A 22453-nucleotide genomic window follows, 5' to 3' on the forward strand; every position below is an offset into this window, starting at 1 on the left:
ATCAAATCTCGTGTGCTTATGTACACATGTTTGTTTACGGTGTGAGTCTAATCCTATATTTTGGCGACCCTTACATTACATACTATACTATGTTCGTGTGCAGCATGGTCTAAGCTGCGTTCTTCTTTATACGGGATCCTGAAGATCTTTTGCCATCGTACCTTAGATGGCTGTTGCTTAAGAATCTTTCATGGCTATCAACCATTATGACTTTCCTTGGTGTTGACGTTCTTTATAGGGGGGCTGATTGTTTGTTGTGTTTAACAGAACAAGAGCCAACCAAAGAGCTGATATAATGTTTTACTCATAAGTCAGAACATGACGGGACGGATCCAAATCGAGTTGTTCAGCTTGACACTGGCGGTCGGACGTCTGTTCATATCACTATGTACTCCTTGTTTTGGACGGACACAGATAATGAGTAAAGTTCTATTTTCTTACTTTCTTTATTTATTTATAAATAGTATATTTATTTTTTAGTACAACACAATATTCAAGCTAGCATAAAGTTTTTATTTTTAAATGATATACAATTTTTTAATTTATTTGATATTTGGAGTTTTGCTCTTAAAGTAAAATTTCAATTATTGCTTCAAGTAAAATGTTGCTCTTTCCTATTATCAAAGGTTCGTTTAATTAAGTGTTTAATAAATATTTATTTACTAAGCCTGTCCTCATAGCTGGACTTCGATTACTATCAACATACTTGTAATATATTGACTGTTTGACTTATTTGCGGCATTGTTTGTAGTGGCCCTTCTCTGTTTAATATCTCGCATAGGTGCCATAATATAGTAACGTATGTATATTGATTGAAACTGTAGTTATACATAAATACGAGTATGTATTATTGGATGCTTGTTAGATAACAATTTAAAATGTATGTTGTTAACAGGCTGCTTTGGTAAGCTCGAGAAAATAAAATAAAAACTTAAACAAAAACGGAAGCACCATTTTCTCATAATGAGCGCGCAATTATTCTTTAAACAAAATTGAAAGTTCGTAGGCTGCAACGGAAAAAGCTTGGGAAGCTTTCGTTAGTGTTGAAAGAGCTTTAAAGCGTTTGGAAGCCTGTGCTGCAGCTTAGCTTAGCTGGCTTACAAAGGACTGGAAGAGGGAGAACTCGGACGTTCCGTCGTCTCGTTCATTGATAATCCGCCTTGATCCGCACCCACTCGTCGATGTTCTTGTTGTTGTTGTGTTTGTTGTTGATCTTCCTGTTGTTGCTGTTGTTCTTGCTTCGCTTCTCTTGCTATTTGTGGTGCATCGCTAGTGCGCCGCATCGACGTTCACATTTACACGTGGCTGCCGTTGTGGCAAAGAGCGTCGATGCGTGAGCAAAATGCGCCTTTGCCATAATCATAATACACTGGACAGCCTACACGATGCAGTTGCTCGAGAATGCGCGCGAGCCGGCTGACCACAATTGCGACGATTCCGATTACGCAAGACGGGCGGGCTTGCACCCTTGGCAATTGTGCAGCTGTCGCGGCATTTCGGCTCCTGTCATGGTTGCGATGGCGTACATGATGAAAAACTTTTAGTCAGACAGTGGTGTCGTATGTGAAAAAGCACCATAATGGGTTGGGTTTTCGTTTTTGTGAACGACATTGCGTATACGCACGCATCCCCCCCGCCCTCATGAGGGGGAGGGAGCAGGTAGAGGCAATCAATCAGGCGAGCAGTTGCGAAAGTGTTTGTCCCGCCTTTGGGCCGGAGAAACACTGTCGCACATCGTGCTGCCTGGCCAGCGGTTACATACTGATCTGCCTCGAGCAGATGATGTCCTGGTGGACTATGAAGAGGTGAGCGCGAGCGGTTAGGGGCTAGGGGTTTGCCGAACTGCCGTTGGCTTGTGGCTTATACATGCGGCACCGGTACGGTGTGCGGTGGATATGGGCGTGTCTGAGTGGTGAGAGTGGTGAGTGGTGCGGTTGGTGTTCGTTTTGTGAGCGTGCTGTGGTGTGGTGTGTTGGTGGAGTGGAGTGGTGGAGTGTTGTTGTTGGCGTTAAATTGTTAAAAAGTTAACAAATCATAGCGAAAACTATGTTACAACATTTGCAGCTGCGCGCACAGCTCGGGAATCGCTGGGGCTTTTGGGAATTATGCGAAACTGAACTAAAGAAACCAAAACCCACGGAAATGTTGGTTATTCTTGAGTTTGTGTTTGTTTGTTTTTTGTTTTTGTTTTTTGCAATATTCATCAACCAATACCAATATTTAAAATATTAATTGACAGTTATATTGGTAAAGTCTTTGATATTAATTTAGTGCTTTTTGTATTGTGAGGAATCTATGGATATGAGCTTCACCGCAAATAGCGATTGCATTGCTTAGTTTTTAAATTCATCGAAGCAGACATTTTGCATATTCTTAAAAAACAAATTATTACCGCGCCTATGTAATAAAAATTCAGTTTTGTGTATGGCATGAGAAAGTTAAATAACTGGAGGTACGAGTTTTTAAACGGGGCTGAGTGTGTGTGTGTTTCAGATTCAGGATCTAGACTAGTCCGTGTTCATGTTTAAAAAGAAAACCGAATCTATATATTAACTTTGGAATAAAATTGAAGTCGTGCGTAGTAAGTTAAGTAACTAATTCTATGTCTATTGTAATTGAAGAAGTGTAAATAAATTTACCACTCCGGTAATTCTCGGGGACTACAGACGAAGAGCTAGTGCATTTATTTTGTGGAACTATTAAAAATTGTTGTTTTATTTGGTATTATTGCTGTGTCGGTATTGACTGGTTTTCATTAATAGTTAGTAACAAATCAGTTGAGTTCGTAAAATAGAGATATATTACTTGAAGAAGAGAGACTTATGCATGAAAATATAGAGATATAAAGATAGAGAGATAGAGAGAGATTTTAGCACAGAGGTGATTAACTACAAAAAGTACTAAATCATAATAACATTTCGCTTTCATACTACAATTATGTGTTGTGATTTAATTTTGTCGGAAATTCTCTTTTACAAATGATATTCGTTGAGTGATCTTAGAAACTTTGAAACATATTAACTTGAATTGAAATACTGGTTACAAGAATATTGTCAACATTCACAAACCACAATATCGGTTATAAGTATCATTATATAGGCATATTTATGTGTTCAATCCACACAAACCAACATACCAGAATATATAACTATAGAAAACATAAAACTAAACAAAAAACAAATGTGTAATTGCAAGATAGAAATATACTAAGTGTAGATAGCAATAAATGTTATATGCGAGTATGGGTTTGTTGGGGCGTTTCGCCGCATGGGCGTGGCGTGGGCGTGTGATGTTGTGCATGTATCACATATTATATGAGTTAATGTCTCACTCCTGATATATAATACACGTACAGCCAACTGATTGTTATCCACGTATAGCCAAGGTGGCAATTAGCCCCTTCTATAGTATTATATATAAAAATGAAGTGGCGAGCGAGCGATCGAACGAGCGAACTATAAAATAGGTGCGCAACTGTACTTTAGTTAACTTACCTTGCAGGCAACAAGATGTTGGATAAAGTAAGCTTTGTGTGGGTTAAACATGCTCGAACTGTTGGACGGATTTATTAAGCATGACTTCTTTTAAGTATGAGATAATACAAAATGTTCTGTAACTAAGTCGATATAGTAAAATAGTATGTAGTAGTAACGAAAGCCAATGTACGAAGATACTAGAATATTTTACAAGCTATGTATTAATGGAAAGTGCAAACGAGTGGATGTGGAAGAAAACGTAAAATACAAATTTATTGATAAATTTTGCAATAGTAAAAACCTCTTTATTTTGTTCTTTTTTTATTTTAGCCAATTTTATATAATTATGTATAAATTAAAATTAAAAATTTGTTATGCCTACGATACAAATTTGAATTAAATAGCTTGGTCGACGAAACCAAAACTATACCAGTACGTTACAAAGTATTGGTTTAAAAACTATCACTAGCATGAACAAAATTGAGTCAATCTAAGTTCTTAAAGGAGCAGGGACTGGACCGGGTTCAATGGAGATGAGGGATGGACGACGGAGGAGAAGGGTATACGGTACTTACTAACTAATTATCACTTGTTGAAATAAACGAACTCTGTACAATGAACTACGTGTATTGTTTTCTACAGTCAGCATTTAAAACCATTATGAGATTAATAAAAAAACAAAATTGCACTATGCTTCGCCTCAAGGCAACCAGAACTAAAGGACCTAAGGACTAAAATAATTTATATAGAGCATATAGTAAAAGCCTTAGCTGCAGCTAAAAATAAAATAGCTGGCAGCTGAAACATACGATATTATGAACACTCCGCAATTTAAATGATTTATGGAGCCATAAGCATCGTAGCATAGCCGAGGCGATATGATTGGACAATGTGAAGCCAGTAGAGTGTTTTTTAAACTTAGAAGACTACTTAGACAATTACAAAACTGGCCATTAATAGCAATAACTAATAGCGCTATGTACATGAGAATTATCGACACTGGCATAAACAAGATGAGCAAATTTTATTTGAGTTTTTATCTGGATGTGCCCCTGATGGCAATAAATAGGCGATCACGTAATCTTTCCAAAGATTTTGATGGCCACAACTTTTTCAATCGATGATAACATTTGTATTTTTGTACTAATTATAAGTTTTTTTTACAAATGTATTATGTGTGTGTTTGAGTTTCCGTTTGAGTTCATGTGCTTATGACTTATATACGATTGTATTGTGTATTGGTATGATACGTTCAAAATATGTCACGTTGTTCGGCTTTACAAATGTAAGTAACAAAACAAAATCGTTCTACGATACCTACTACTTAAGCGCTACATGCTTTAGCATAAACAACATGCATTCGAAAATGTAAAGATTCGTTTTGTTTTTTTTTTTTCGAATCGGTTTTGGTTTTTGTCTTTGGTTTTCTTTTTACAAATGTTTTAGTTTCCATAGAGTGCAACAAAGCTTTAAACTAGCACTTATTCAACTACACTTCTGTCTGTAGAAGTTTTCTATGCATAATCATTTAACAGTTTATCAAGAAGTCAAACGAATTGCATGGAATCAGGTGCTTGTCTATATCTTCCGATTTATAACTACTATACTTGATGGATTTCGCCATCAGTGTGCTACGAAAACAAAATTAACTTCATTTACAAAAATCAATTTTGCTACAAATGATAGATGCGAAAATTTAGAATTAGAATTATGTACTCGTATAATATAATTAGAATTAGTTGCTTATTTGGTTTAAGTTTAAATGTATGCGTATGAGGTTGTGTTGTATTGGTATTTGTATGCTGTAGTATAGTGTAGTATATAGTAGTATGTGTAAGCAACTCTGTGTCCCTCCCAGGCGCTGGCCTGGAAGTGTTCGCTCTAATACTCGTACTTGTATAGCATCACCTACACTTTCTATCTGTGTACAAACTGTTTGAGCAAAATGCCTGTTAGCAATGACATTGTGATTGTTATGAAGTGTCTGTAACCGTTCGGATATAAATTTTGACTAGAATTGCACATATCTTCCTCACAAAAGCACATATGTCCATTGCCTGAACTTTCCATCATGCACACGTGATCGACCATGAATAAATTGATCTGTAACTGTGACGTACACATGCGTCGCACCACCTCGTAGGCTGTAAGACAAGCACACACACATACGCACAATGATTAAAATGTGGAAATAGAGAGAGCGGGACCATGAGAGAGAAAGAGAGAGAGCAGTTACGTCACATATTGCATTGCACGCATACAAATACAGTTAGCTTTGCTGGCGCCTCGCTTGGCGCCTACTCACGTGATCTCTGATGCCGCACCATCTTCACACAACAGCCGTTGCAGGTCATCAGCGGGGGCTGGTCGCGTGGCAGAGCCGTGTAGTTGAAGGGGTCCTTGCAGCGCGCATCCGTCCAGGAATCGCATTCATAGCAGTAAATGGAGCGCGCTGTAGCGGTACAGAGCACAAATTATCTTAGTGGGGAAGCATTGGCTGTGCATCTCGTTGTTGCTCAACATTTCGATTCATACGTATATAGTAAGTAGAGTAACATAAAAGGTGCGGAATGGCATCACAAAAGCATGCTACAGTCTCTTGTACTTGTATTTATTTCATGTTGTTGACAAAACACTCTACATGCAATAATAATTCAAACAAAACAAAAAAAAAACAGTTTATAACTCATACACAAACAAACAAGGCAATGCGTTTTATTTAATTACAACTGGGCGCATGATTGGTTGCTCCTCCTATTCCTAATAAATGGTTCAAGTTGGTTATACAAGTACCAACTATTAATGCTTTCGCTAATTCCTGTTCACAATGTTATTTTTTTGTACATTTTTCAGCCGTCAGAATAACATTTCAATTATGTATAATTCTGTAGTTTCTAGGGATAATCTCAGCCGAGCTTCAAAATATTAAAAAAAAAATTGAAAAAAAATCCTTCAAATTTGAGGCGATTGTAATATCTAAAAAGTAAAATAATTTATTTTATTCACATGCTGATCAGATTGGATTGGATTTACAAGTTGTATAATCATATATTTTGAAAAAGTTTAGAAAAAATTATCAATTTTTTCATTGCACTATTATTCCTGGCCAAGATTGGACATTCTTTAATTTAATAATAATTAAGTTTCCTTGGACGCTTATCAATTGGATAATAAGACAACTAAACTCGTCCTTAGTGTGTATATAAACAACTAATCAGAGTTTTAATCAACAGAATTTTTCGCATGCCTCATTAAGCACTAATAGAAGAAAGTGCATTGAACAAACTCAAAGGTATATTCTACATAAAAACATAGTTTATAGTATAGGTAGGACTGTGCTAATATACTGTTGGGAAATGCGGCAAGCTTGCACACACACACACACACACACACAAGTGTATATAATTAACACTCACACACACTCACACGCACTCACACTCATTCGTCAACGTAAACAAATTAAAAGCGACATAGTAAGTACTTATGTGCACTTAATAGACACATGAATGTGATTACGAGAAAAAGTGGAAGGTAGAAGAAAGAAAAGTTGTGTGGAAATGTCGCACCGCTCGCGAATCCGCAAGTCTTTCTAATGATAACGAGCTATAGTAGTTCCGGCTTTATTAAATGTATTTTGCACACTCGTCCTCATGTTGAATGCACTTGGGGCGAGAATGGGTCAAGTGGCAAGCGCCTTCGAGTGCTTGAAGGCAGGTGCATTCAAACTCAAAAATAGTGTGGTTTTAAATTGCGGCATTACATTTTGCTCATGGGCCGGTAAGGCAGGCTTGATTGCATTTCAAATGCAAAATAATTCTAAGTCGTTGGCCAAAGATCAGATAGCAACAAAAAAGAAAAACTAAAATGAATTCATTTTTTAAAATGAACTAAAACAGAAGGTGGAATAACAAAGTGTACAACATTTAGGAATAGTTCAAATGTCCTTTTTCACGAAGCATTTTTAAAAGCTTCAACACAAAGCCGTTAAGATCTGGATTTTTCGTTGCGAGCAAACCAATTAATTTATAAGAAACCGAATATACATATACTTATGCATGACTTTTGAAATATCATTTTCTTTTTTCAAAAGAAAAAGTTAAAAAAAAGATTATTATATATATGATAGGCATGAGCTATGCATTCATACTTTGACATTCGGCTGAGACATGTGGAATCCATACAATAGTTAGAAATCCAAATATTGCTGCAAATAAACAATGAAAAGAAGAACAATGTTGAAGAGGAGGAAGAAACAAATAACGGAAATCATGAAAAAGAGTTAAACGAATTGAAAATAGGAACACTTAGAGTGCTTTTCAGCTACAAATCTTACATGTACAGTCGTTCAGAGGATTATCTTACTTACATATGTAGTTTTTTAAGAATAAAGTTCAGGCTTGTTTCTATTTCGGAAATAGATATCGATTCCGAATCTTGTAGGTAAAAGTAAATTAAGTCAAATTCAAATTATATATTATTTATATAATATTTTACGTAATGCCCTCTCATGGGAAGGGGAAGCACAATTGTCATCGTAATTTCCATTTAGACAATCAAAAAATGTTGCCTGTTCTCTTCGATAGATTTTAAATTTCTTTGCCTTGTACAACTTTTTTTGGGATATATATTCAAAAGGTGATCAGATTTCAAATGCTACTATCCGAGCTAATGCTGTTCGTTAAAGCCCTCTCCGGACGAATCTCAAACCAAGAGTGTGTTACCAAAACACAAACATTTTTCAATAATTACTATAAGATTGACAAATTGTTCTAACAATTTAAAATAGTCCAATTATCCAATATTATTATTATTCTAACAAGATTCAATATATTTTTTAATACACTGTAGAGTTGGAGTGAAAAGAACCGAAACGGAATCGAAATCAGAAACGGAAACGGAAACAGCGCTGATGGTTAAAAATCAGAATTTAGATATGCTGCAATCCTGTGAACGGCGGTGCATGAAGTGGTTGTACGTAGAGGAACGATTGGCACACAAAATATGCAACAACCCGACTGGACCTTACGCTAGAGTATATAATGGCAGAACTGTTGGATGTATACATAGGTGTTGGGCTCTACATACAAAATACTTGAAGGTGAAGCAGTTACTTATGTGTTTATACAGTGTTCGACGCGAGGCGCAACTCTCAGCACATACACAAAAGATGCATTGATGCAGTTGGTGGAGAGAACGCTTCTCACTTTCAATTAGACGCATGTGTGTGGGTGTGACCGAGTTCAATCAACAGTTACTTATAAGTACACAAGCCGCTTGAAGGATCAACAGCATTTACAATAAACGGCACGTACGAAACTAAAGGATATTGAACAGAACGCAACAGCAACAGTTGCTGCGGTTTTAATATACATGGGAAGCGCTTTCGGGGTTGTTATTGTTATTGTTATAAGTAGCTTTGGTGGTAGTAGCCAGCTAATAATAATGTACAATAAAACATATGTATTTGGGTACACAGTTTGTCGGCATATATGTATGTATATAGTGTCATGTATATAGAGGTCAAACCAAACTTAATTGTTGTCATACGCAAACAAACCAAATGAAGCAATTTCGCTTACAAATAAAAACTAAAACTTACTTGGAAAACAATTATCAGCCGTAGCGAATTTTGCCAATGCCAAAATAACTTTTTGTACAAATTTTACATATATAGTACATACAGATCGAAAATCAAAAGAATTTGAAATGAAAGAGATTCCAGAAAATTAATTTTATATAAGAATATTACAGTTTGTGTGCTTAAGCAGAACCCTTGCTCTATATAGTAGTTTACTCGTATGTACTTGCATTTACTACTAGGGTACTAGGGGGTTTTAGTTGGCAACCCCTGCTAGGCAATATACTTAGTACATGCCGTCGCCTTTTTTAATTTTATTAGCATGTCACACAAACGCACAAGCGTTGTGTTGGCCCCCTTCTGATTCCTCATGAATGCGAACAAACCCGCCTGCTGGTCCGTCTGCGCGTCAGTCTTTTATCAGCTTTTGCTATTTTTACACTTCAAAGATTCTATATTTGTTTTGATGAGAGCGTTTTCAATAATTGTTGTAAAAATATAGCTATACGTACACTAAAAACGGACAACAAAATCATTTTATTAAGCAGAAGCAAGTGCGATCATTGGCCAACAAAATGCGCGTCGACCAATTTCCACCAAAGTCTATGTCTCTATGCGGCTATAGTATGACAATGTGCATGTTTATATAGTATGTGTGTATATGAACTATATATTCCCATCTGAGTTGTCGCTGCCGTCACAGCGTTTGATTGCCTATAAAAGCATTGTATATATCTCTAATATATGCCAAGGGGAAAACACTATATACTCGTATACTTGTATTACAATGTTCATCAAAAGCTGGCTTCCATTAAATTGCAATAATAATTGAACATTGTTGCAGTTACTTGGAAAATATAATAGTTATTATTTGCTCTGTCGGTTAAAATGATTTAAAAACATATCATTTACCTATCAACGCCAGTAGTACGTTACCGGCCGCATGCCCCCAAGTCGACATGTTTACGATTCTTCACCAGCTCAGTGTTTGGAATTCAGTTGGCTGTGGAAATGCTCTATTAAATATTGTTTTTGTTACATTTGATAATGCACTGAGTATTACGGTTTGTACTCACCTCAAAGTACACGCTATTACAAATATGACACTCCCTCTAGACCAGGCGGCACTTCGGGGCTGAGGGCCTGTTTCATAGTGTTCCTATCATTGCCGCCACTAAAATATAAATAAAAAACCTTGTTAGTCGGCAATCAATGTTGGTAGGAAATACGGTCTGCTTATGAGGGGGAATTCCAATTTCTATAATTCCAACTCGTCAATTAAGATTTCAACATAGACATTTTGTACACTCTAAGAAACACTCTAAGATATTAAAACAGACTCATATAACCCTTTAAATTGTATGTAAGCTTGTAATTAAGTCAATGTAAAATAATCATAATAACCATATAGATTAACTATTAAATCAAGTGATCTGACAGTGTGTAGGACCTTACATTGTAGGTCTATATACTTGTACGATATATAAGATTATATTTTTAAAGGTTTTCTTACATTAAATGAAAACTTGTTTAATTTGTATACCAAACGGTTCTACGATTTTATAAGACATGTCTTTTAATTATTTATTACTTTAACATTTTCATTGTAAAAATTAAATTATTTGGCTCAAAAGCTATCAATAAAACTGTGTCTAAATTGATGCACTACAAGTATATCTTGAAGCTGAGTTTTTCTTTCAGTGCACGGCTCTTTTGTATCATGTCAGCAAAGAGTGTGTATGGAAATCGATCCAAAAATAACAACGGGCAACCTCTAATAAATGTTCTAGGTCAATGTGTACTGCAGCCCAAGTCACGGCTGCTGGTGATGTCAATGGAGCACGTGGGTGTGGATGAGTGTGAGAGATCTTCACGGATTTGCTTGTGCATTGAACTTTTCGTTTATGACACTTTTCTCGGACCGCCAACTTGATTGGGAATAAAGCACATACATACATATGTGCGCCATCAATATTGGAAGCACATCATAAATGATTAATGCTGGCAGAGTGCAAGTTGGCCGGCCGTTCGATGCGGTTTATTTTCCAATTTATTTGTGGTATTATGTGTTTAATTTTTCATTTGTCACATGCAACATTTTCAACATTTTCTCTTGTGCCAGAAAATGTATGCGTTTGTGTCACAAATAAGTAGAGATGCGTAAGTGTTAGTTGCTCGCGATGAACTTTGGCAAAATGTCAAAATAAAAGTGGCAACAACAAATCGTGTGACAACGAGCAGACTAATTTTATTTATACACCAATGTATTTATGCGTGGAAAAAGTTCACAAATTTTTCACGTACGAGTCACTTCTGCTTATTTCAGGTTAAGGTTTTCTTTCTAATATTAATAACTTAAACACTTTCTCACTACTTTATGCAAGCCTTTAAACGGGGGACAAAACTTAAACATGCAACGACAATCCATAGGTGGGTCAAATGTTGTTGTTGCTGTTTACCCTTTGGCGTATAATGTTAAACAGCAACAAGTGTTTGCACTGACACTAGAATTGGCTCTTCAGAGTCCCTGTGTTGGTGTGTGTGAGATAGAGAGCGTTATTTATTGCTATTTATCAGCAGTTGATGTCTATTGTTTCGATGACGCGAACAAAGCGCAGAATTAATTCAAGCACTTAACAAGGACCTCTTCGTGAGGGGGTTTTAATTTAGTCGAACCCGTAGAGTGATGCGAGTTGGAAGAGAGTGCGAGTGTGATTGTAAACAACACTCTCCTGCAGAAGCTGCTCTCTTCCCTTTCGCTCTTTATTTCTCGCTCCTGACTGCCCCCTGCGTGTAACGGGTACGCCGCACAGACGGGCCGGAGCTGCTGCTGGTGGTGGTTGTGGATTCAGTTTGTGGGCAGCAATGACTTTTGCCGTATTGTATACACAGGACGTAGTCAGAGGCTGAGCAATTCGTTTGCCAGAATATGGAGTTTTCCTTTCATTTAATTTTAGAATAGCTTTTGATTTTCATCATTGATGCTGTTATGCTGTGACACTTACACCTCGCCTTGGGATACGTTATTGATTTTCGGCTAAATTTTTGGGGCACTGCGCTTTGAGGGCCCTACGACAAGATGACACACTTGCTGCGGTCGCCGTGCAGGTGTTTCATAATAAATCGATTCAGCAGCTAAAGTGGGCCATAAAAGACTAATGCAATTTGCATTTAAAGCTTGACTCTTGGACTCTTGGCGTTATATTTGCGGCAATTGCTGCTTTTTATTTCCGTTTTAAGTGGCTTTTTTTTCGTTGCGTGTTGCTGTTGTAGGTGGGTTACATGCCACAAGGTTATAACGTTCAGTAGCTTGACATTGGGTTGGTGGTATTGATTCTTCTCAACACATGTATTTCTGCAACTTTTCACCGCACTATCCGTTATTCAACGAATTTCACGTTTATCGACAGACTTTTTATTTATTAATTTCCATTCGAATTTGAACATTTTATGATTTAACCGATAACTGGCTGAAAATTCGTTCTAAATTAGTTGCTCTGTTCATGCCCGCGCCGATTTGTCTTTTACACCAGCAGCCACGCAACGACAACGACTAAGGCTATGCGTCGAATTTTCCTACACTCCTTACGTTACGTTACACTTTAGCTCTTGGTGTTTGCGACACTTTCCAGCACTGCTCTAAGCAGCCGGTCGAATCGAAGCTTTTCGCGCCAATGCGATGCAGTGCTGCGAAGTGGCGAACAGTAAATGAAAGCTCTTCACTGTCTACTTTTGGTCTTAAGGGGCGTCCTAGATTTATACCAATTGTAAACGCATGTTTATGTTTAATGGGCAAGACAAAATGTAAAATTATTATGTGAAGATAATATTATTTGGTAAAAATGAAAATTGGCAAATTTCTGAAAAAGTACTTGAAGCTAACTTTTCAAATGTTTCAATTATGTATTATGTCTTTTAGGAAGAAAAGCCCTTCATATTTAGCAAATACAACACAAAACAAGTTTATGGCATTTATTTTATGACGATAAGTACAATTCTGTATACATACGAGTATACATTAAACGCCTTTTTCAACTAGCTGCTTCGCTAAAGATCTAATAATATGTAATATAAAAGAAGGGGGAATCTTACAGGCCGACGATGAAATACACTGGTCATAATTTTGTGTTGTTTTGTAATATACAGATTCAAATACCTCAAAGCCCATATGCTCGCCTCACTAAAATCAAAAGAAAAGACTCTCCCTGAACGCACTGCTGGCATTCACAGTAAGATCCACTATCCGGACTGATCTCCAACTACCCAGAGACACTAAGGACCAGTGCAATCTATGTGGGACTGCCAATACGATCCATCGGTTAGGTTCTTTTACGTTAGTGGGATGAAAAATTCAGTCTTTTCATACAATCGTTGAACCCCGATTTTCCGCTTTTCCTAGTGCTCACCTACACCATAGCAGAAAACTTTAGTGAAAGTTTCAGCTAGTTTCGGGCTTGTATATAGAGAGGATCGACCAGTTATAGTTCATTGACCAACAAAATACCAACACTTTTTAATAAGAATCTTTATGAAGAATGTTGCTTTGGCTGAGAAATAGTTATTATTTGTAACAATTTATTTTTGAGTTTTGCCTATCACTTTAATGTGAGCTCATGCAAAAAGGTTTCAGAAAGGCTTATATTACAATTAGTGTACAATTTCTCTCAAAAATAAATACATAAATATAGTACATACATACATAATATTAACAAAGAGTACGCAGCATAATTTACGATAAATACGAGACATAAAATACATATATTTATTTAAGAGCATTCCTCTCAGATTCGAGATGGCCCGCCACTCCTCCGGATGGCTATCGATGGGGAAGGCTGCTGGCAATTACGGATACACCGGCTGGTGCTTAAAATTACTTAAGCATAGTCGCGTGCGCCTTCCAGTTTGCGTAGCTGTGGAAGGGAGAGAGTAACAGGGAGAAATAAGAAATCAGGTCTAATGAGTGGAATTGTCGAATTGGCGATGAATTGTTACTTGATGTGCGGTATTTACAATGGGAACTTAGTGTGGCGCGTGTGGCACTGGATTCAATAGAAATATTTGTCGTTCCAAGCGCATATGACTCTCACCTCACGTTCGTCGGCATGTGTGCGATACTTCTCGGCCGCTTCATTCGGTTTTGGTGGCGCCTTCGCCTCCAGCACCTGAGTGTAAATCAAAGCAGCCGCCACGCCCCCGAGAATTGGTCCAGCCCAGTACACCCAGTGCGATTCCCAGTTATCGGTGGCGAAGGCTGTGCCTACCGTTCGTGCTGGATTCATACTGGCGCCAGTGTAGCGGATGGTGCCCAAGTGCCCCAGAGCAACAGCCATGCCGATAGCCAGGGGGGCAGTGAAGCGGGAGTCTGTGAGGAATACACAGGAACCATTGCTTCGAGGAGGATCTGAAACAAATGTGAATAGTTCGCTTACCTGGCTTGTTGGGATCACAGGCACCGAAGACGGTCAGCACCAGCACCAGGCCCAGGAAGAATTCAATGCCCAGCCCCTGCAGCTCAGTGATGTTGCTTGCCAAGGAAGTGTGTCCCAAGCCATTGTAGTAATCCTCATCGATGAGTGTCTGTGGAGCAATTCACAAGTCAGCATACACATACGAGATTCTGATTTCGAGACTTACTCTGACGGCTGCCGTGCCCGCAATGGCGCCCAAACATTGGAACACAATGTACAACAAGGCACGCAACAAGCTGACACGTCCAGCTACCAGCATGCCAATGGTAACTGCCGGATTTACGTGCCCGCCGCTGAGGTGTCCCACGATCTAAAAATACACAAATATGCATGCATTCAAAACATTTCGCCAAAAGTTGGCTTGCGACACGTTCGAATAGCGCCGTTTGGCGCCAACTTACAGTAATGGCCATAAAAACACCCAAGCCAAATGCCAGAGCCTTGAAAAGACCATTCTCGGGCTGCGTGCAGGCGCCGCAAGCAAAGAAATTGAGTATCAGGTTGCCAACGAACTCCCCAATCAGCGACTGCCACAGCCGCAACTCCTTCGTCTTGAGCTCATTGAAGCCTAGTGAGTATTGTGGTTTGCCCATCTCGTTTGCCTCTGGTGCTGAAAAGCAGAAATATTATAAGTCGACAAAGCAATTAAACTAGTATTTTGCAAATAAAATTAACCCAAAAATGTTTCCCGTCATTTGGCAATTACATATATCCCTATTTGCCCCAAAGTTAAGTTTTATCTTGATAGGCCAACTTTAATGGAAGTTGTAAGCATACTATTTTTTAACCGTCTGTTTTTTTTTTATGTTTTGCTTCCTCAGAACATTCGATCGTAGGCTGAATCGATTTTGCCATTTGAAAGCTGGTGCTTCCCGAATGGTTCCATTTCAATCTAGATCAGTTCTGACAATGGCATCCACGGGAAAACCATATACATGTTGTAAGTCTTAAATTTCCATTAAGTATGTGCGCGACCAATGGAATAATAACTCAATATCACACCAACAGATTTTGATATTTTTTTTATTGGAAAGGATGTAATTTAAGGGTACTTTGATGAGAGTTTGATTAGATTCTACAAAGGAGGACATTCTCAATTCGCCTGTCTTTGTTTTTTATGTTTTTCTACCTCAGAACATTCGATCGTGCGGTGAATCGATTTTGATGATTCTTTTGCTATTTGAGAGTGAGTTTAGTCGAGTTCCTACAATGGTATCCATCAGAAAAATAATTTAAACAGACCACATTAAAAATTGTATTCCTGCTGTTGAATTATCCTCAAAACATAAGGTCACTTTAAATGCCAAAAAAGAGATCTGAAGTCAGTTTTTTTGTTGTTAAAATGTAACTAGTTTGAATTATATATGGGTGTGTTTATCATATTCCACACCTTCTTTAAATAATGCTTGTCTGCTCCCAAAGAATTTGAGTTAAACTGCTTAATCAGCACATTGATGTCCTAAATAACTTGAAGAAACCTTTCTGGTCATTTCTTTCTGCCATATAAGGGAGAAAGCTAAAAACTTAGAACAAGCAAGGTTCGAAAATATTGGGCTTGTATAGTATACTAATAGGTATAGGTTATAAGCTCGTGAAGAGCAAATATGCAGGAACACTCCGACCTGCCATTAGAGAAAAGGGAATGGCTACTAATTCTAGGGATCTAAAGAGAGAGAGAGAGAGAGAGAGAGAGAGAGAGAGAGAGAGAGAGAGTCGCTTTAGGAATAATATTTAAGTGAAAAAATAAAGTCAATTAATTTACTTATAATTTGATATCCGTTATGTTTATTGCTATCTACAGTCTTGTGTCGATTTGCGATTGAAGGGTGCCTTAGCAGTTAACTGCATGAACGGTTGGCTCTTAATATAGGCAATGGGGCATACGGTACGAGTGGTACGAGTTTGACTAAAAAGCGACGTATTAATTAGGTGCCGTCAATTGGAAGTGAACAATTGTCAAACACCGGCCATAAATGAGCGTTGCACTCATTTGCATAAAAGTCGCAGCTAGGCGGCCAGTATGAGTGCATTTTGGCAATTGTCTAGAAAGGTCGCTTGTAGACGACAGACGACAGCTCCTCCATAGAAGATGATGTCAACAAATACGTGGGCTGGTGCATTTCCGTTGAGTGTCGACACCCGGACACTGTTGTCCCCTGGTGTTTGCGGTGCTCAGGTTTTCGGTTGTCTGGCCTGCTTGATTTCTTTTGGCTGCCGCCCGTTATCAGTTTTATCAGCGGGAACACAAATATTTAATTGGCAACAGGCCATAAAACTTGAGCAAATACTTGGGAGCGTGTAGAGAGCGAGGAACCTTGCCAAGAAGGCGGCGACCACGCACTCGAGGCAGAGCAGCTGGCCCTGCTTGCTGTGCGCTTGGGATTAGCCACCAGTTGGGGCCCAGTTATGTGCGATATGAAGTGGCCAAAATCATGTACAGTTACGGCTTTCTAAAGTGGCCGGCCGCGTTCGCAGTTTCTGCTCTTATATGGAATGCCTGCCTCGCAACTCGGTCACGAACATTCGGACGGCCACGGCTTAAAAGGGGTTACAACTAGTTGACCGTGCCGGCTGAAACTCACTTACTTCATAGAATTCATTTGCTATTTAGGCCCGATCTGTGTAGCACGCACTCACTTACACATATCACATACATACATACATATGTACAAGTATGTATCTATGTATACAGCCCCAAGTTGTTTTGAATTTATTGTACAATTGCACAATTGGTTAAACCGCAGAAAATACACTCGCAATCAATCAAGTGTGTAGGTAAATGCTCAATGTTCACTTGCTACTCAGAGAATTTATGTTTTAAATGCCACACTCGAGAATTTCTGCTTTTTGATACGATTATTCGCCCAAAGATTCTTGCCTGCTTTACGTCATTTCGCTGGGAGTTCTCTGTGTGGGCTTGCGAGCAATATCGTTCCAGTATCAAAACATTGTTTCAAGTGCTCCGATACAAACAATATCTAAACACACTCGCATGTAGCGCCTAATTGAAAGTGCGTCTCTCGAATGATAAACAACAGACTTGACATCTAGTCTACGATTTGTCAACCCTCATCATACAGTTTGTAAATTAACCACCTATTGGGCTTCCCCTAAATAGAGAGCGGTCGAAAAACCAACTGGGCGCCTTTTAATTTAGGACAAGACAATTGAACTTCATGAAGTGACCTCAACAAGCAAACTTGTGTAACAAGTTCAAGTGTAAGCTGAATACCAATTAAAAGATCATTTATTAGCCATTGGACGCGTTTCATAAAAATAATCAAAAAGTTGTAAGAAATCTTATAAATTAGAATTCGATGGAGCCCAACTTATATAGTTTCTTAGCTTGGATAACAAAATGTATCTTTTTAGATCCACTTACCAAGCAGTTATGTTTTATGGAGTCTGGCCTGATGTGGCCAAATGTCACCTTTACAAACTGCAAGATATCCAAAACAAAATATTAAAAATGATTTTTTTTTTGACATACAAGTATTAGAAACTGTCCGTTCACTCATAAACTGAAAACACTTTATATACATATATTTAAGTTGATAAGGTTTTATAACCTGTACTCTTTATTATTAACTAATTATAGATACACACCAATTTATGATGGTGTGAATAAATGAAATGAATATGGAATATGAATATGAAACTTATATAGTTTAAGTTCATAGATCGACTGGGGACTGATACAGATTGCGATATGACTTTGTTCGATTTGTTTCATTTTTTTCAAAAGTCTATGAGTAGAGCACTGCGATTAAAGCTGGAAGTTGTGGTGTTTTAGCCACACTCGTGTTTTAGCTTTTCTCAATTTAAATTTGTATTTCCCGAGTATATTACCCACATTATATTTTGATTAAGCCATTCAACTATTTCCTGTTTTCTGCTTAACAAATCGCATGTAATTAATAAACAACTTCCGGCACGGCTAAAACCTATCCCATTACCTACATACTAGTTTCTAGGGATGACAACCGCAAGGTCCTCACACTCTTTGTGGCTTTTGCCGACAGTTACAGAAAATATGCAATCGGAAGTGGAATGTTTATACATTTTTCCTCGACACGAATTACAATTGCAATTGGAAATTTTTATTGTGGCAAAATTATATTTTTAATGACTTCTAATTGGATTTGTTGCAGGTTTTTCAAGCTGCTTCATGGCTTCTTAATTAGCGTCATTTTGTTGCAGCTGTTAAAATATTTTTTGCGTACTCCCATCGAGTCTTTTTCTGTTTGACTAATCCATTGTTCAGCCGGCTTGAAGGTGATGAGACACCCTGCTCATTAGAGGAGCTGCCTGCCCCCAGGTAGGTGGGCTAGGTAGGTAGTTAAGCCCCTGCAATTAGCAATGTAAACTGTTTGCACACTTTGTGTGGCCCAAGTTCAGTTGAAAAGGTGTATCTTGTGTTTTAAGTGGGTCCCGTTAGTGGCTACTGTATAATCATATTTATCAGGTTTTGATTATCAAGATTGTGATAACAGGTAATAATAATAATACCGAGACACAGTAGCTGGGCGATAACAACTGATTTCGGTCGATTAAAATGACAAGTTTGGCTATGTGGGTTATAAAAAGATTATTACTAGCTACAACCCAGAAGAGTATTTTCTTTAGTTCTAAACTATCTTTTAACAATCTGAGCAGAAATAATTTGAAGAATATAATAATAATATGACCTTCAGTTCCTAAGAAAATATTTATTTAGTCTTCTCAGCTTTGGGTTCTAAAGTCAATTCAAAAATTCGGTAGCCCTTAAAATGGTAAATTGGTATTCAAATCGTTTGAGCTTTAAGTCGCCTTCTGGCCCATATAACATATGTATAGGCTATAGGATTAATCTTATCAATTTAAGGTAGCATTTTTTTATGATGACGGGCAATATGCTTGTCTAGTGGTAGATGTAGATAGAGGCATTGAGAGAACCGTAAATGCATTGTCTTGCAATCCAATCCTTTCCTCTTCTTGGTACATTCTTTAAGAATTTCAAGAAAAATACAATACTTAACTGCAAATAGCATATTTATAAATGATTTTCTTGGGAAAACAGAACAGAAACTGAAAACATGCCAGTTCAATTACAATCATTTGCTTAAATCATGACCTATGTTGAGAAAGTGATTGCTTCCATCGGAATTTGAAGACGTAATTTAATTCTTTGCGAACACGCTAACTGAACAATTGCGTGCCGTTTCACACAATCCCCAAGTTAAAGTTTACACAACAAATCAGTTTGTTCAACAAATTAGCACGAATATTCATAAAGAGGCACACGAATGTAAAATGCAAAATAAAGCTGTTAACGAAAGTGCAATAAGCAAAGTATTTTATAAATAACTTTTTCCAATAAACATTCGTTAAAGTTCATGAACTGCTAACAGATTGCAGGAAGGATGAGAGCACTAAATAAAATTACTTGTGCAAATGCAGTTAAATAAATCTTAAAATGTTTGTTGTTTTCAAAACAAGATCGAGTCACAAACACAAAGACAAAGCATAGGTGGGGTCGGCGTAAAAGCGAAAAATAAATGCTGATGTAATATTGCCCGATGATCTAAATAAAGTGTCATTCTACTTGAGCCGGGCTCAAGACTCGAGAAGAGAAATGGTCGATGGCATGGTTTGATTCGGAGGTCTAGAATTGTCGTTTGCCACACACTTACACGTATATACTTGTATATACGACTACTATACATAGCTTTGTCACTTAAAAAGACATAAACAGTCATTTATTCGCTAAGCGGAATTCGTTTGCGGCGGCAGAGTCGTGGGTATATCTAACAAAAAGTAATAATAATAATAATAGGCGTACAGCAGTGAAATGACATGTTGGGTAGTAAATTTTTAATGGACTGTGATGAAAATATTAGAACCTGACTAAACCGCAAAAACTCATTCGTTGTGATTATTTCAAAGTTCTATTTATTACCTATTGTTACCCAGCTTCCGATTTGTGTCCTGTTATTTATTGTGACGCATAAGCTCTATATATATAATAACAATTTATGTCTTTACATACACTCTTCCTTTTTACAAATATGAATTATTATTTTAATGTTGCTTTCAAGCAATCCCCCACCAGATGTTGCTCCAGAACATTGACATTGAACAACTACAAGATTAGTAACATAAATTAAATTTTAAAGACTTAGTTTCCACTACACTACTAGTGTATTTTATTTTTTAATTTTCATGCTTCCTAATTAGCTACACAATAGATAATGAGAACGTATAGATAATTGTTAAAAGCGTACATATGGTTGGCCAATTACACGCACGGCTGCGCGCCACAGTTTTAGAATTCATTTGAAACAATTTTCTAGAGTAATTTTTGTGGCCCACGATTTTGAAAAGCACCACAAGTTGTTTTTCATTTTAATAATTTCTGGCAGCTTTTCATTATATTTTATTCTATTCCATTCCATTTCACTTGATCTTCATCTTTCTCAGAATATACATAAAGGCCTTGTGGCTCGTACATGCTACATAAAAGTCATGTGTATTATATTTTTTAATTTTTATTTTTATGATCAACACATGCGGTCCGAGCTTTGTGTTTTGTTTATGCGCTTTGGTCGCTGAAAGCAGAGTGCAATAAATTTGGTGATTGAAGGAGCAACAAGTTGGCAGGAAAGGAGGCGGCAAGGAGGTGGCCTCAAAACCACTAGCACTTTTATAAGTGATTTGCAAAAGACATTTTAATGACAGTCTAAAAAGCACCCTTTGCGTGTTATTAGACTTGGTGGCATTAGCTAAGAGAGTCTAATCTCTGATTGCAGATTTTACCTTATCGCTTCTTATATCTTCCCTTGCTTCGCTTTATGTCTCCACAGTTTCTCAACTGTTCTGCACTCTTCACTTGCTGCGATTATCGCCTTCTTCCAATTGTTGCGCTCCACACTTAACACAGGCTCCAACAACAAACAAACTAACAAACAGATTTCGATTTCAATTCGCCTTTCGAGCGATCCGCGCACTCTGACTTCTCAACAAACACTGCGAGCCTCGAAACCGAAACGCCTGAAGACGACAAGCAGCCAATTTTTATAAAATTCGAGTAATTAGCGAGAGCTCCAAACAATGAACGAGCGGTGCAAGCGAGCGAGCACACGACTGCGGCTATTTCAGTGTATTTGAGTGTATTCGGGTGTGTGAGTGTGTTTGAGTGTGTGAGTGTACGAGTGTTGCTAAGAGAAGCGCGCGCGCGCACCCGCCTTGCATACACTTCAATGGAAAAGCGTAAGGGTATATTGTTTTTGGTCTTTATGTTTGCAACTATGGGTGTTGCCTCAACTCCTGGATAAAACTGAGAACTTTAATTTTCTTGCAAAGAATTATAACAAGCAAAGAACCAAATTATTTGTATGGAAGAATCAGTCTTTCCACATCAAGAAGAACAAATATTTGGTCTGCACTAGTTATAAATTATCACCTTAAGACAATTACCAGCGATCGCACTTCAGTCTTAAAACTCAAGCACACTTGCAATACAACGTCTAAATATCCTAAATTATATATATAACTATACACATCATACACTTATATTAATACAAACAAATAAAATAAATAAAACGTCAAATAAAACTAAATCAAATTTGTAACTAAATTAAATCAAGCTGACTTAAACTAGAAATAAATATGTAATGTCTAAAGTAATCTGGTACTTGTAACGCTTGGATGTGTTAATAAATAAATAATAAGTGAGAATAGAAGACCAGCCGTTAGATACATAGATGAACCGTCTGTTTATTTCTATTACAATACTAATTTGAGATCGATCACATTAAAATTGCATATTTGCATATACAAGTATGTATGTCGAGACCGACCATGTCAGATCAGTAAATCAATAGCTGTCATACAAACAATATGACTTAAGAAGAGTTTAGAAGTATATAGTATACTAGCGTCCTGCCCCCGCT

General features: G+C 37.5%; 2 protein-coding genes across 7 annotated transcripts; both read right to left on the reverse strand.

The window, feature by feature from the left end:
• Window positions 1-488: 488 nt before the first annotated feature.
• Window positions 489-12577, reverse strand: LOC115623641 (protein quiver). Of its 5 annotated transcripts, XM_030518100.1 has the most exons (8): window positions 12060-12577; window positions 11514-11994; window positions 10131-10228; window positions 9967-10070; window positions 9076-9123; window positions 7624-7680; window positions 5782-5928; window positions 489-5620 (listed from the first exon to the last, which is right to left on the reverse strand). In XM_030518100.1, exons 4-8 carry the CDS (start codon window positions 10013-10015, stop codon window positions 5394-5396), a joined length of 528 nt encoding a protein of 175 aa, XP_030373960.1. In that variant the 5' UTR covers window positions 10016-10070; window positions 10131-10228; window positions 11514-11994; window positions 12060-12577; the 3' UTR covers window positions 489-5393. The 5 variants fall into 5 exon arrangements, with proteins under 5 accessions (XP_030373960.1, XP_030373950.1, XP_030373968.1 ...); XM_030518090.1 differs by lacking the exon at window positions 11514-11994 and having other exon boundaries at window positions 9967-10057; XM_030518108.1 differs by lacking the exon at window positions 9076-9123 and having other exon boundaries at window positions 9967-10057.
• Window positions 12578-13674: 1097 nt separating this feature from the next.
• On the reverse strand, window positions 13675-21524 carry LOC115624022 (aquaporin). 2 transcript variants are annotated; one of them, XM_030518610.1, is made up of 7 exons: window positions 21318-21524; window positions 17905-17961; window positions 14924-15132; window positions 14689-14832; window positions 14484-14631; window positions 14142-14416; window positions 13675-13964 (listed from the first exon to the last, which is right to left on the reverse strand). In XM_030518610.1, exons 3-7 carry the CDS (start codon window positions 15113-15115, stop codon window positions 13929-13931), a joined length of 795 nt encoding a protein of 264 aa, XP_030374470.1. In that variant the 5' UTR covers window positions 15116-15132; window positions 17905-17961; window positions 21318-21524; the 3' UTR covers window positions 13675-13928. The 2 variants fall into 2 exon arrangements, with proteins under 2 accessions (XP_030374470.1, XP_030374462.1); XM_030518602.1 differs by having other exon boundaries at window positions 14065-14416.
• Between the last annotated feature and the right edge of the window lie 929 nt (window positions 21525-22453).

The sequence above is a fragment of the Scaptodrosophila lebanonensis genome, unplaced genomic scaffold (genome assembly GCF_003285725.1).
Source record: "Scaptodrosophila lebanonensis strain 11010-0011.00,11010-0021.00 unplaced genomic scaffold, SlebRS2 tig00000001-arrow-pilon, whole genome shotgun sequence".
In the NCBI taxonomy this organism is placed as follows: Eukaryota; Metazoa; Arthropoda; class Insecta; order Diptera; family Drosophilidae; genus Scaptodrosophila; species Scaptodrosophila lebanonensis.

Excerpts from the sequence above, each read along its gene's own strand:
- LOC115623641 (XM_030518090.1), bottom strand. The coding sequence starts at position 10,015 with ATGTCGACTTGGGGGCATGCGGCCGGTAACGTACTACTGGCGTTGATA. Across the intron at positions 9,124-9,966 it reads CGTACTACTGGCGTTGATAG|TTATTTTGGCATTGGCAAAA; the intron begins GTAAATGATATG and ends TTGTACAAAAAG. Across the intron at positions 5,929-7,623 it reads TGTCTCAGCCGAATGTCAAA|CGCGCTCCATTTACTGCTAT; the intron begins GTATGAATGCAT and ends GTACCGCTACAG.
- LOC115624022 (XM_030518602.1), bottom strand. The coding sequence starts at position 15,115 with ATGGGCAAACCACAATACTCACTAGGCTTCAATGAGCTCAAGACGAAG. Across the intron at positions 14,632-14,688 it reads CGGGCACGGCAGCCGTCAGA|ACACTCATCGATGAGGATTA; the intron begins GTAAGTCTCGAA and ends ATTGCTCCACAG. Across the intron at positions 14,417-14,483 it reads CTGTGATCCCAACAAGCCAG|ACTCCCGCTTCACTGCCCCC; the intron begins GTAAGCGAACTA and ends TATTCCTCACAG.